Below are 12,142 nucleotides of genomic sequence, written 5' to 3' on the forward strand. Positions count from 1 at the left end.
GAGGTTTACCGAACGTCCGGATGTACCGGAAGTTCGGGGCAAAGGTCAAATCCCGATCGTGACCCTTTCCCGAAGTTCGCGGGGCCGTTCGCCCCTCGCAGTATTCCGCCCTTATGAGTCATGGCTGCTGGTCCCAGTCTTTCGATGGGTCTTGAAGTCGACGGAGCCAGCTCTGGCGCCCCCAATGTTCTCACACTCGAGGACGCAACCCTCACTGCCTCCTCACTAGGGCCCCGAAGCCGCCGTCAGGAAGAACCTGCGGTGCCCGCTTGCCCCAAAGCAAGATGGCGGCCAGTCTCCAGTCTCCCTTCCCACACTGAAGCTATCCACGCCCGGGGTAAGGCCGCTGCCAGGCTGCCCTCACCTAGCATGGCCACCCCGGCTCATGCCTCACTATGGTCTCGAAGCCGCCGCTAACCGGCCAAGTTCCGGGAGGCGCTGCTCAGGACGAGGCCGCCCCCCCTCCCCCACGCCCGCGGCGGCGGCGGCGGTGGCGGCGGCGGCGGCCGGGGCCCGGATGCGGCGGCGTGCGACGGGACGGGAGGGCGGCGCGGATGGATCCAACATGGCGGCGCCGAGCCTGAGCCGAGAGTGAGGCGGCGGGGCGGCGGAGTGGGGAGGGGGAGGCGAGCGGGACGGGGCGGGGCCGGGCGGGGCCGCGGAGGGCTTGGGGAAGGAAAGTGGAGGGGGAGGCGGAGGCGACGTCCAGCCCGAGAACCTCGAGAGAGGGAGGTGACGGGACGCTGCGAGGTGGGGGAGGGGAGCGGCCGAGGGGGCGTGCGGGGGAGGTGGCAACTGTGGGAGAGAGCAGGGGCGAGGCGGGGGAGTGGGCGCGGGGAGGGGCGTCAACAAGGGCCGGGCCGGGCCGGGGGTGTTGGCGCGGCCGAGGTGGGAGTGGGGCTGCGATCCCGCCGGATTGAGGGCGGTGGGCGCGGGAGGGAGCGGCCGGGGGTGCGAAGGGGAAGGGGCTGGTGGCATGTGGTGGGAGGGACTGGACTCTGGAGAGCGGTGTTGTGAGGAGGTGGGAAGGGGTGAGGAGGGGACTTCAGGCGTTTGGGGGGAGGTTTTGAAAGTGTTACATTGGAGGTGGGAGGGGGAAGGGCCTAGGGGAGAATTTGGGTGGAAAAGGAGAGCACGGAGGTTTGGGGGAATGGAGAGCGGGGCGGTGTGACGAGGGAATGGGGAAAGTGAGAGTCTAGGAGGAAAGTTTGGGAGGAAGGGGAATGGGCTGGGAGACAGGACATTGGAGCTGCACGGGTGAGGGAGGTTAGGGGTTTCCCTCCCCGCCCCCCCCCCCCCAAGGAAGAGAGAGAGAGCAGAGTTAAGCGGCATCAGTTGCAACCAATTCTAATTGCCAGGCCTTTAGCTTTTAATAGGGTGGGAAGGGCAGAAGGGAATGGCCAAGAGAATTGGGGTTGGATGAGAGCTCAACTGGGTTTGCTTTCCAAAGGCTCCGGGACTTACTGCTCCCTTGTTTTTCCTGGTTACCCAAAGAAGGGGAAATGGGGAAGCCAGTGTCACCGCCACCAAAGTGTAGAAGGAGTAAAGGACTTTTCTAGTTTCTAGCAATTAGCAGGGTAAGAATGGGGAAACAGCCGAGCTGAGTTGGACCCCTGTATGCCAGGGTGGAGGCTCTGGCAGTCTGAGAAAGGGAACAGAAAACAGGGTGGCATCTAGGCAACCGGGATAATTAAATGAGTGCTTTAATGTCCAGACCTTTCTTTTGCTGTTTAAGCGCTAAGAGGGAGGGGTCAGTATTCGCATATAGAAAATGTTCCCTGGTGAAATGTAGATGTATGAGTGGATGCAGCCCTGGTGGCTGTTTTGTCCGTACTGTGTGCTAAGGGAAAGGGCGGAAGACAGAATTTGGAGGATAGCTCTGCTCTGACAAGCGAAGTGATAGAAAGCGCCTTCTTCAGCTGTAACCATTTCCCTGACCCCCCCCTTCTCCCTAAAATTGAAAGTCAGTGTTAATATTGTAACAAAATAGGTGGATCTCCTAAGGAATTGAGGGGTCAGGTGAGAAGGTAGCGGAAGATAATTGGTTTTCCCACAAGTTGTTGAATTGCCCATAAGTTGCCATGAACCACTGAGGCTGTAAATTCTTGGGAGTTGGTACTGTTTTGTGACTCTGTTAGTAGAGAGTTAGGGGAAGCCTGGGGAGTTGGTTGGGGGTGAGTTCTTTCATTTAGCTCTGAGTGGATCATTTTAATTGAAATGGCTTTAGGGTGTCTGTGTATTTTTGTAACCAAGAGTAACTCTTTGGGCCTTTGATGTTTCAAAAATAAAGCTTGAAAACTCACTCCCCCCCCCCCCCATTTGTTTTTGTTTTGCTGCTGGCTTCCACCCTTGTGCTAGGAAGAGACCTGGGAAATTAAGTTTCTTGCAAAGGTAAGTCTGGAACTTTTTTTTGTTTTTGAACAATGGAAGGGAATGAATGGCAGTGGCGTGAGAAATGTATTGGGGTCGAGCCCAGTAATGGGTTAGATGCTGGGAAAATGAGTTTTCACCTACCCAGCAGAGTGAATGAGGTCTGTTGCAGTCACTGTCTTTCTGGGTAACTGGAGATTGGTAGGAAGGAAAACAGAGCAAAAGTTACCTGTTTGGCTGCAAGCCCCCAGCTTTGGTTTGTTATTATCTAGTCATTTTGGTCAGCTCAGATAGAAACATTGTTTAACATATGGAACATTGTACTCTAACACAATCGGCTACTAATTTACCCTTGAAGGGTTGCAGGGGGTGAGGAGGGCACCTTCCATGGGAAGGCTTTTTCTCTAGCTTACACTTTTTTCTAGTTGTTCAGGGTTCCTGGAATCTTCCTATTGAAAACATACTATGTAATTCTTTAAAAAAAAATTTTTTTAAAGATTTTATTTATTTATTTGGCAGAGAGAGAGAGAGCGAGCACGCGCTCAAGCAGGGGGAGCAGCAGGCTAAGGGAGAGAGAAGCAGGCTCCCCACCGAGCAGGGAGCCCGATGTGGGGCTTGATCCCAGGACCCTGGGATCAGGACCTGAGGTGAAGGCAGACGCTAAACTGACTGAGCCACCCAGGCGCCCCACATACTATGTAATTCTGACTTCCAGATATTTGGTTACGTTTTTGCTGTCCCACCAGCAAGAAATCTCTGACTATCTCTCAGTCATTTTGAAGCTTTTCCATGTTTTCATTCCAAGTTTCAAGACATCCCTCTTTTTTACTTCTTCCACATGACTTTCCTCCCTAAGGGCTTCAGAGAGAGATTCAAATACTTCTGGTTTTCTGAAAATATAGATGTCATCTCTGTTGAGATAAAACTAGAGTTTTGTCTTCATTTCAAGAGATCATTCTTTATATATATATATTTTTAAGATTTTATTTATTTTGTAGAGAGGCAATGAGAGAAAGCACGAGCAGGGAGGAAAGAGAAGCAGGTTCCCAGCAAGCAGGGAGCACAATGTGGGGCCCGATCCCTGGACTCCAAGATCATGACCTGAGCCCAAGGCAGATGCTTAACCAACTGAGCCACCCAGGCATCCCTCTTTTCTGTGTGTCTTCCACATGACTGTCCTCTATGGGCTTCCAAGAGAGTCAAGTACCTCAAAAACCACAGATGTCCTTCCTGGTTAGGATGAGACTAGACTGCTTGGAAGTGGAAACCTGATAGGCTGTTCTGTAGATACATATACTGTTGGCACTTGGCTGGTTTGGACCTCCCTAAAGAAAACACACAAAAAACTACAACTCCAGGAAATGCAGCAATTCCTGGGAATAAAAAATTATTCTTGGGGTAAAAAAAAATAATAATAAAAAAACTGGGAAACTGTAACGGGGGAATCATATTAGGTTCTCAAACGGACCCAAACCAGCCGGCGGGATAAGTTATCCTTGACTGGAGTGTTTTGTCTCTTGATATCTGGCCATATTTCAGACACCAGGACTTAGGAGTTCTTTTTAATCTATTTACAGGGGGCACGTTCTTCTTACTACTCTGCTATCTTTCATCTAGGATCTCTGTATATTTTAAGCTGTGTTCCCAAGCTTCACTGCCACAAAAAGCTGAGTATATTTTGGTTGAAGAAGAAGTTGGCCATGTTCTTTTAATGCTGAAGTTAGATAGATTCTTGGAACCCCATCTGGATTGCCAAATGAGTGAACTCCCCATCCTAGACGATAAGTAACTGGGCGGGGGTGGGGGGGCTGCCTCTTAGCCTGCATGTCAGCCTCCTGACATTTCTTTCAAGGACATGGCCTTGGGAAACTTACACTTCTTCTACATTTTGCTTCATTGAGTAAGCAGAATGTCTGATCAGCAGTTGAACAAGGAAGGGTCTGCAGCTGGTCGAGTTTCAGGACTTTAAAGATGGCTGCGAGGGTTAAGTGCCAGATCCTTTTTGTTTGTCTTGCAGAGGATGGCATTTCTCTTATCTTCACAGAGGTCCAGCTTGAACTAGGTCACATTCCACCTCCCGGGATGGGGCAGAAGAGAGTATAGCCTCACCACTTGCTGCTCACCTGAATGGCAACAGCAGGTGATAGAGAAGCCAGGGTTGGAGTGGGATGGAACTCCTTAGTGCTCTTGAACTTGGGAGTTAAATAAGTCTGTGTCTGACTGGCTTTGCTTTTCTTCTGGAATATTGTTAGATGGGTTTGGGTCGGAAGGACCCAGTGGCTTCCCTCTCTAGATCTAGGGTGGAAAGTGACATGCTGTCTCTCTTCTTTTGACCCTTCATCATGGTCCATCTACAATAGGGTTGCTCAGCATCAGCATTTTTTTTTTTTAAGATTTTATTTATTTGAGAGCAACGCATGCGCATGTGTGCGTGTGTAAACATGGCGGGGGAGGGGCAGAGGGAGAAGGAGAAGCAGACTCCCCACTGAGTAGGGAGATCCCCACAACACAGGGTTTGATCCCAGAACCACGGAATCATGCCCCAAGCCGAAGGCAGACAGTTAACTGACCGAGCCACCGAGGCATCCATCATTATCGACATTTTGGGCTGGATAATTTTGTGTCGCGGGGGCTGTCCTGTGCATTATAAGATGTTTAGAAGCATCCACGGCCTCTGTTTGGCGCAGGCCAGTAGCCCGGTCCCCTGCCCCGTCCAGTTGTCATGGTCTAAAATGTCTCCCAACATTGCTGCACTTCCCCTGGGGAAGGGGGGGCAGAATCCTCCCTGGTTGAGAAACACTGACCTAGAAGCTCTGATATTTCCTGGCACTTTGAGTGATCCAGCCTGGGATCTAGAACTTAAAGGTGGCTGTTTTTTCCCTCAAATCTAGAGAGTTAACCCTCAGAGGAGAGAGGCCTGTTAGAGAATTGCATCCATTGATCCGTGATTAGGACCGTAGCACTTTCCTGTATTTGGCCTCATTTTCCAGGGGGAAGGTATGTGGGGACAATATTCCTTCCCTTCTGGGCGTTTATAGTCGGGACCCTTTGAATTCGGGAGCTCTCTAGCCACCTGCCCTTTGGATTGATCGAATGTGAAACCTTCCCATCTGCTTTTTCTGGGCTCCTTGCAGCCAGCAGCTGGCCAAAAGGAACAGGTGGGATGGGGAACAGGGAGAGGTCTAGGGAGGCTCAGTTTTCTCATGTTGCCTGCTATGAGCAAGGAGTTCCTTTCCTTCAGTCCCCCACCCCGTCCCCCCTGTTCGTACCAGAAACTACAACAGGTGAAAGGAGAGGAGGCAGAGAAAACCAGCCCGTAGTAGGGCAGCGGTTTTCCCAGCTGTTGCCTACACTCGGGGTGGGGGGTGGGGCATCTGGGTTCTTACAAGCAGATACGAGCTATTTTTCTTATCCACATATCAGAGCCCATGATACAGGGCTAAGTGATTCCAGGGTGCACCTCCCCTTTTCTTAAGGGAAGGAGTCTCTGTGTCTGTTTTAGGATTATTGAGGAAGAGAGGACCAGGTCCTACGTGCTCTTTAGTTTTCACAGAGCCCATTAGCTTGACTCTTCTGAAGCAGCTTATTGTTTTTATTCTCTTTCTTAACCTAGCCTCAGTTTCTTGGTGTGTAAAATAGGGCAGCCTGTCCTGTTGTTGAAGAGGTGCTGGGGAGTGGGTAGTCCTGCACAGTGTGGAGGAGGCTAACTGGAGTGTATGCAGGTAACGAGGTTCTGTGTATCGGTTTCTACCAGAGTCCTCTCTCGGACTTGTAGGAGTTTATCAGTATTGCTTGTGATGATGTCCTGGAGACTAAGTTCAGTTCAGGAGGTTGTGAGTACTAAGTGCCAGTCTCCAGCCATTGCTAGGCACTGGGGATGTAAAGATGAGTATGACTGAGTCCATCTACATGAGTTCTTTAAGGTCTACTAGGATAATGAATACACGGATAGTTTTAGTACACTTTGATAGGGGTTTAAAGGGAGTACACATGATGTTCCGTAGGAGCACAGAAGAGGACTACTTAGCCTGGCATGGAGGTGCGGAGACTGAATTTGAAGATGGTGTCTGAGCTGACTTTTAAAGCATGAGTAGGAGTTAGCCATCTGCAAAAGGGTGGTGATGGGGCATACATGGGACAGTGGAGGGAGAGGGGCATTCCAGCAAAAGGAACAAGCTGAAGAAAGGGACAGGGAAAGGAACCGCATGCTATATTTGAGCTATAAACAAACTGGTAAGGGGGGAAAATAAAAAGTGGGTTATGAGGTTGGAGGGGTAGGCAGGGCCTGATCTCAGAGGTTTCGTGTGCTGTGGAAGGAGTTTACCGGTGTTCTTGTAGGTAAAGAGGAGGCTGTAGATAGGTCTTAAGCAGAAAAGGGATGTGGTCAGTTGTGCATTTTATTTATTTTTCTACAGATTTTACTTAGTTGTTTTAGAGAGCGAGCACGAGCAGGAGGGATGGAGGGAGAGAGAGAGAGAAAGACTCTCAAGCAGACCCTGCGCTAAGCGTGGAGCCTGATGCGGGGCTCTGTCCCAGGACCCTGGGATCATGACCTGAGCAGAAAGCAAGAGTCGGATGCTTGACCGACTGTGCCACTCAGGTGCCCCTCGGTTGTGCGTTTTAGATAGCTAATTCAGCGGGATGTGGAGAATGGATTTAGGTCGGTTAAGACTGTTGGTAAGGAGAGCCCCTGAAGAGGGTATTAACCATAGTCCCGGAGAGAGATTATTGGACCTGAACCAGGGCAGTGGCCGTGGAAAGGTGAGGGGATTGAAGACATACTCAGAAGTGGCTTCAACAGGAGCTTATGATGAATCACGTGACTGGAGCCGTGGCCAGGGCGCAGCAGCGTTGGGTGGCACGGTCTGGTGGAGCGGCACGCGTGCATGACCAGCGTGGACACAGAAGCCTCCTAACTTGAGGCTTGGTTACTGGCTGGTCATTGACAGTACCTAGCTTGACAGTGGAACTTTGTGAATCAAATACCAAATGATAGGGGTGGCTCAGTGAGTTGAGCCTCTGCCTTTGGCTTAGGTCATGATCTCAGGGTCCTGGGATTGAGCTCCGCATTGGGCTCTCTGCTCAGCAGGGAGCCTGCTTCCCCCGCTCTCTTTAAACCTGCCTCTCTGCCTACTTGTGATCTCTCTGTCAAATAAATAAAAATCTTAAAAAAAAAAAAACAAATTATAGAACGTATGTCAGGCTGCTGTCATTCATTGTGAGGGAATGGGCAGATGCCAACCAGGAGGGAAGGTTAGGAGGGGTATAGCCACATGGTGTGTAGACATCAAGGGAGTACACCTGGCATAGGAGAATTAGAAGAGCTCATGTGGGAGCTTTGAGCTTATTAATGTTTGCTGATTTGAATCCATGAGTTTGGGTGAATAGCACTGATATTAACCTCCTGTGCAGTTACGCTTCTGAACTTGGTTAGATTGTAGGAAAAATGAGGATGGGATTGTGGGGGATGGGTCTGGGCCGCAGAGGTCGAGGCTGCTTGTCTCTATGAAATCTCTTTCTGGGGGCGCCTGGGTGGCTCAGTGGGTTAAGGCCTCTGCCTTCGGCTCGGGTCATGATCTCAGGGTCCTGGGATCACATCGGGCTCTCTGCTGAGCAGGGAGCCTGCTTCCCCCTCTCTATCTGCCTCTCTGCCTACTTGTGATCTCTGTCTGTCAAATAAATGAATAAAAATCTTTAAAAAAAAAAAAAAAAGAAAGAAATCTCTTTCTGTTGGCACAGCGATTTCACATGTATTTTCTAATTGGACCCTTGACAAGTCTGGAGAGTACTTTCATTCATGTTTTGGTGTGGGGGGGCAGTGACTCACATAAGGTCTCTCAGCTCCACGGCTTGCTAATGACACAGGTAGACCTGAAACTAGTTCTCAGCCCAAAGACTGTCTGTCTCCCTCTGGTCTGTAAGTTCATCTGCTGCAACCTCCATGTTAGTTTAGAGTGAACTGTCTCCTTCTTTTCAGTTTTGCCTACATTTAAGAGGTGAGCCAGTTGGGGGGTGGGAGGAAGAGCACAAGGGACCGAAAAGAGTATTTGGGGCACAGGAGAACAATCGGGGGAACATCTAATAGCAACTCCCGCTGAATATGCTGCATGGAAATTGCAGAGAACGTTCTCTCTTACGGAAAGTGACTTAGGACTTAGGACAACCTCTGTCGGATGGGCGAGCTCTAGGCTTTATTTTTCAACCAATACTTACAGAGCATTACCCCATGCCAGGCCCTGTGTCAGGGCTGGGGATAGACGAGTGAATGAGACCATTTCTGGCCCTCGAGTAGCTCACAGGTTCTCTCCTTGTGCTTGCAGTACGCTGGGGATCGCAGCCGCTGCGCAGGGATTCTGGAAAGCCTCGCGCGCCTGAGCCCCCAGCATGGCGGGCCTGAAGCGGCAGGCGAGCCAGGTGTGGCCAGAAGAGCGCGGCGAGCAGGAGCACGGGCTGTACAGCCTGCACCGCATGTTCGACATAGTGGGCACCCACCTGACGCACAGAGATGTGCGCGTCCTTTCTTTCCTCTTTGTTGATGTCATCGATGACCACGAGCGGGGCCTCATCCGCGACGGACGTGACTTCTTACTGGCGTTGGAGCGCCAGGGCCGCTGTGATGAGAGTAACTTTCGCCAGGTGCTGCAGCTGCTGCGCATCATCACGCGCCACGACCTGCTGCCCTATGTCACCCTCAAGCGGAGGCGGGCTGGTGAGCAGGGCCCGGAGGCCACGCGGGCTTGGGGGAGGCCGGGCCGAGCAGCTGGGGAACCCAGGCGGGACGGGGTGTTGACCCTGGGGGCTCCCTGGGACGAGAGGGGAGACGAGTTAGGAGGGAGGGCTGGATCTTTTCCTGAATGACTTCCTCCCCTCCTATAGTGTGCCCCGATCTTGTAGACAAGTATCTGGAGGAGACATCCATTCGCTATGTGACCCCCAGAGCCCTCAGTGATCCAGAACCGAGGCCTCCACAACCCCCCAAAACAGGTAAGAAAACAGTAACTCTCCTAATGTTCGTCTCCAAGAAAGAAGACACCCGGGCGCCTGGCCCGCTCAGTAGAGCGCACGACTCTCGATCTTGAGGTCATGATATGGAGCCCCGTGTTGGGTGTAGGGCTTAAAGAAAAGGGGGTGCACCTGGGTGGCACGGTCGGTTGAGCATCCGACTCTTGGTTTAGGCTCGGGTCATGCTCTCGGGGCTGTGGGATTGAGCCCCGCGTTGCGCTTCTTGCTCTCTGGGGAGATTGCTGGAGATTTTCTGTCTTCTCACTCTCCCTCTTGCCCCTCCTCCCTGCACTCACAGTCTTTTTCTCCCAAAAAAAAAAAAAAGACACCAAGCCCATCCTTTGCCCAGCTCTGCCAGCCTGAAAAGATACTGTGTATCTCTCACGGCTGCCCACCCCCTCTACCCCCCAGGATCTAACCCCATAAAAATCGGGTGAAGTGTTAACGCGTCACCTGGGTCCCGAAACTGTCCCCATGTTTTGTCCTCTTTTCAGGTCACCTTACTGATAGAGCTTTTAGTGCTAAGTCTAAACGATTCTTTTCTCATTCCAAGGGAAGTATTTACGTTTCTGCTTTTACCATACTGTTTTTTTCCCTTCTGCCCTCTGGTCAGTGCCTCCCCACTATCCTGTGGTGTGCTGCCCCACTTCGGGCCCTCAGATGTGTAGCAAGCGGCCAGCTCGAGGGAGAGCCACCCTCGGGAGCCAGCGAAAACGCCGGAAGTCAGTAACGCCGGACCCCAAGGAAAAGCAGACATGTGGTGAGGAAGTTGAAGGGCGCTAGAGGCGGCGTAGACTTGAAGGGAAACGCAGCTGCTGCGAGGGCTCTAGAGGCGGAGGGAACCTGAGGGGGAGGCAGAACTGCTGCGGTACCGGGCGGTGTAAGGCTGGGGTCGAGCGGTTGAATGACTTGCTGGGATGGAATAGTGAGTCTCTGGGGAGAGAACTCCTCGGTCTCTGTGGCAGTACCTCTCGGCTCCGTCTAGTTAATACCACAGCAGAGGGACGCCGTTACCACATCCTTACTGTCGGGTGAACCAGGCATGACCGAGTACTAGAAGTAACTCGGGTGCCTGTTAGGAGGGGGATCTCCTAGAAGTAAGGTGCTGCTAGTGAGCGGTGGCCATAACCTGCCCCAAGCTTGGCCCGTTTGAGGGAAACTCTGGTGTCAAGGCAAGGATTTCGGAGGTACATAGACAAGAAGTCATCCTGGGAGAAGCAGAGAAGCGGGCAGGCGAGGCAACCAGCTTCCCCGCCCAGGTGTTCAGTTTCCCCTTTGGCGCGCGGGTTGTCCGCGCCCCCTCACTGCAACTCCGTGTACATGTCTTCTGTCCGCCCAGACATCAGACTACGGGTCCGGGCCGAGTACTGCCAGCATGAGACCGCTCTGCAGGGCAACGTGTTCTCTAACAAGCAGGACCCACTGGAGCGCCAGTTTGAGCGCTTTAACCAGGCCAACACCATCCTCAAGTCTCGGGACCTGGGCTCCATCATCTGTGACATCAAGTTCTCCGAGCTCACCTACCTCGACGCATTCTGGCGCGACTACATCAACGGCTCGCTACTAGAGGCGCTTAAAGGCGTCTTTATCACAGACTCCCTCAAGCAGGCTGTGGGCCACGAAGCCATCAAGCTGCTGGTGAACGTGGACGAGGAGGACTACGAGCTGGGCCGGCAGAAGCTCCTGAGGAACTTGATGCTGCAGGCACTGCCCTGACCTTCCCTCTCTCCGCTCGGGGGACTAGTCCCACCGCCCGCCTCTGGGGCGTACATACTGTTCTGGGGTTTGTTCTCTGCCCTTCCGACCAATCACACCCCTGCCTTTTTTTTTTTTTTTCTTTTCTAAAGGAAGAGACGAAAATGGAAGTGGTGTTCCCCACCCCTCCCTGCACCCACATGCCTGGGCCTCCCCTTTGTTTCCCTTTTCCACGTACCCTCCTAACGTGTGTCTCTACAGCCGCCTTGCCACTGAGCCGTACGACAAACGCAGAGGGAGAAGCAAGGCTACGGCACGTAGTCAGTCTCTGTAAGGGTCGGAAGTGAACACTGCTTTTGGGTGCGTTGCGGGGTTATCCGTACTTCTGGCTTTATGAGGGCTCTTCAGTTTTGTCTGAAAAAACCAAAGGGCTGTGAGTAAGGGAGCTGTGTGGAAGGTGGGACTCTGAAGTGTATTTTGGAAACGAATCACCACCCTCTCCCAAATTACAGAATTTTTAAAAAATGAAGCTGTGGCCCTTTCCGCGCTCTCCTGGCCTCTGGTGCTGCTCCTCTCCGCCCCGGCCCTCCGTTGCAGGGCTGCAGACCTCTGCCCGGGGCGGCTTTGTCCTTTGTCCCCTTTGCCAAACCCTCTTCAAGGGAGGACTGGGTAAGAGGACTGGGTCAGCCACGTTGCCCCTCCCGACAGGGTGGACGGAGAAGGGGGTGCTGATTAAAGTCCACTCCCCCTGAGAAGGGGAAGGGGGAGAGTGAGACGTCCCTTCCATGTTCAAGTGAAAATAAATCATGTAGCCTGCAGCCCTTTCCCCTTGGCTTTCTTCTGGCTGGGCCAAAGGGCATCACAGGTGCAAACGAAGCCGTTGAGAATCACCTCCTGTCTTCTCTTTCCTTCCCCGGTCTCTAGCCCACCCCCACCCCCAAGCTTCGGAGCGCGGGGCTGGGCCATGCACTGAGTGTTGCACTTTTATGTGGGTAGGGAGGCATGGCGAGTGAGCCAGGAGGCCTAGCGCTAGAGCCTGGTCCCACTGGTGCCCCACCACCTCCCCCTTGAGCTC

General features: G+C 52.6%; 1 protein-coding gene across 4 annotated transcripts; it reads left to right on the forward strand.

Annotated features, from left to right (window-relative positions):
- The first annotated feature begins 132 nt into the window (after window positions 1-132).
- Window positions 133-11,596, forward strand: DEDD (death effector domain containing). Of its 4 annotated transcripts, none has more exons than XM_059146531.1 (6): window positions 133-337; window positions 2,359-2,391; window positions 8,691-9,079; window positions 9,247-9,354; window positions 9,986-10,132; window positions 10,712-11,596. In XM_059146531.1, the coding sequence occupies exons 3-6, from the start codon at window positions 8,755-8,757 to the stop codon at window positions 11,086-11,088; spliced, it is 957 nt and encodes a 318-aa protein (XP_059002514.1). In that variant the 5' UTR covers window positions 133-337; window positions 2,359-2,391; window positions 8,691-8,754; the 3' UTR covers window positions 11,089-11,596. The 4 variants fall into 4 exon arrangements, with proteins under 4 accessions (XP_059002514.1, XP_059002515.1, XP_059002512.1 ...); XM_059146529.1 differs by lacking the exon at window positions 133-337 and adding an exon at window positions 382-591; XM_059146530.1 differs by lacking the exon at window positions 133-337 and adding an exon at window positions 645-750.
- The last annotated feature ends 546 nt before the right edge of the window (window positions 11,597-12,142 follow it).

The sequence above is a fragment of the Mustela lutreola genome, chromosome 14 (genome assembly GCF_030435805.1).
Source record: "Mustela lutreola isolate mMusLut2 chromosome 14, mMusLut2.pri, whole genome shotgun sequence".
Lineage (NCBI taxonomy): Eukaryota > Metazoa > Chordata > Mammalia > Carnivora > Mustelidae > Mustela > Mustela lutreola.

What these genes read in the sequence shown, in the direction of transcription:
- DEDD (XM_059146531.1), top strand. Translation starts at nt 8,755, where the DNA reads ATGGCGGGCCTGAAGCGGCAGGCGAGCCAGGTGTGGCCAGAAGAGCGC. An exon ending in CCTCAAGCGGAGGCGGGCTG is followed by an intron (nt 9,080 to 9,246) that starts GTGAGCAGGGCC and finishes CCCCTCCTATAG; the next exon opens with TGTGCCCCGATCTTGTAGAC. An exon ending in TCCACAACCCCCCAAAACAG is followed by an intron (nt 9,355 to 9,985) that starts GTAAGAAAACAG and finishes CCCTCTGGTCAG; the next exon opens with TGCCTCCCCACTATCCTGTG.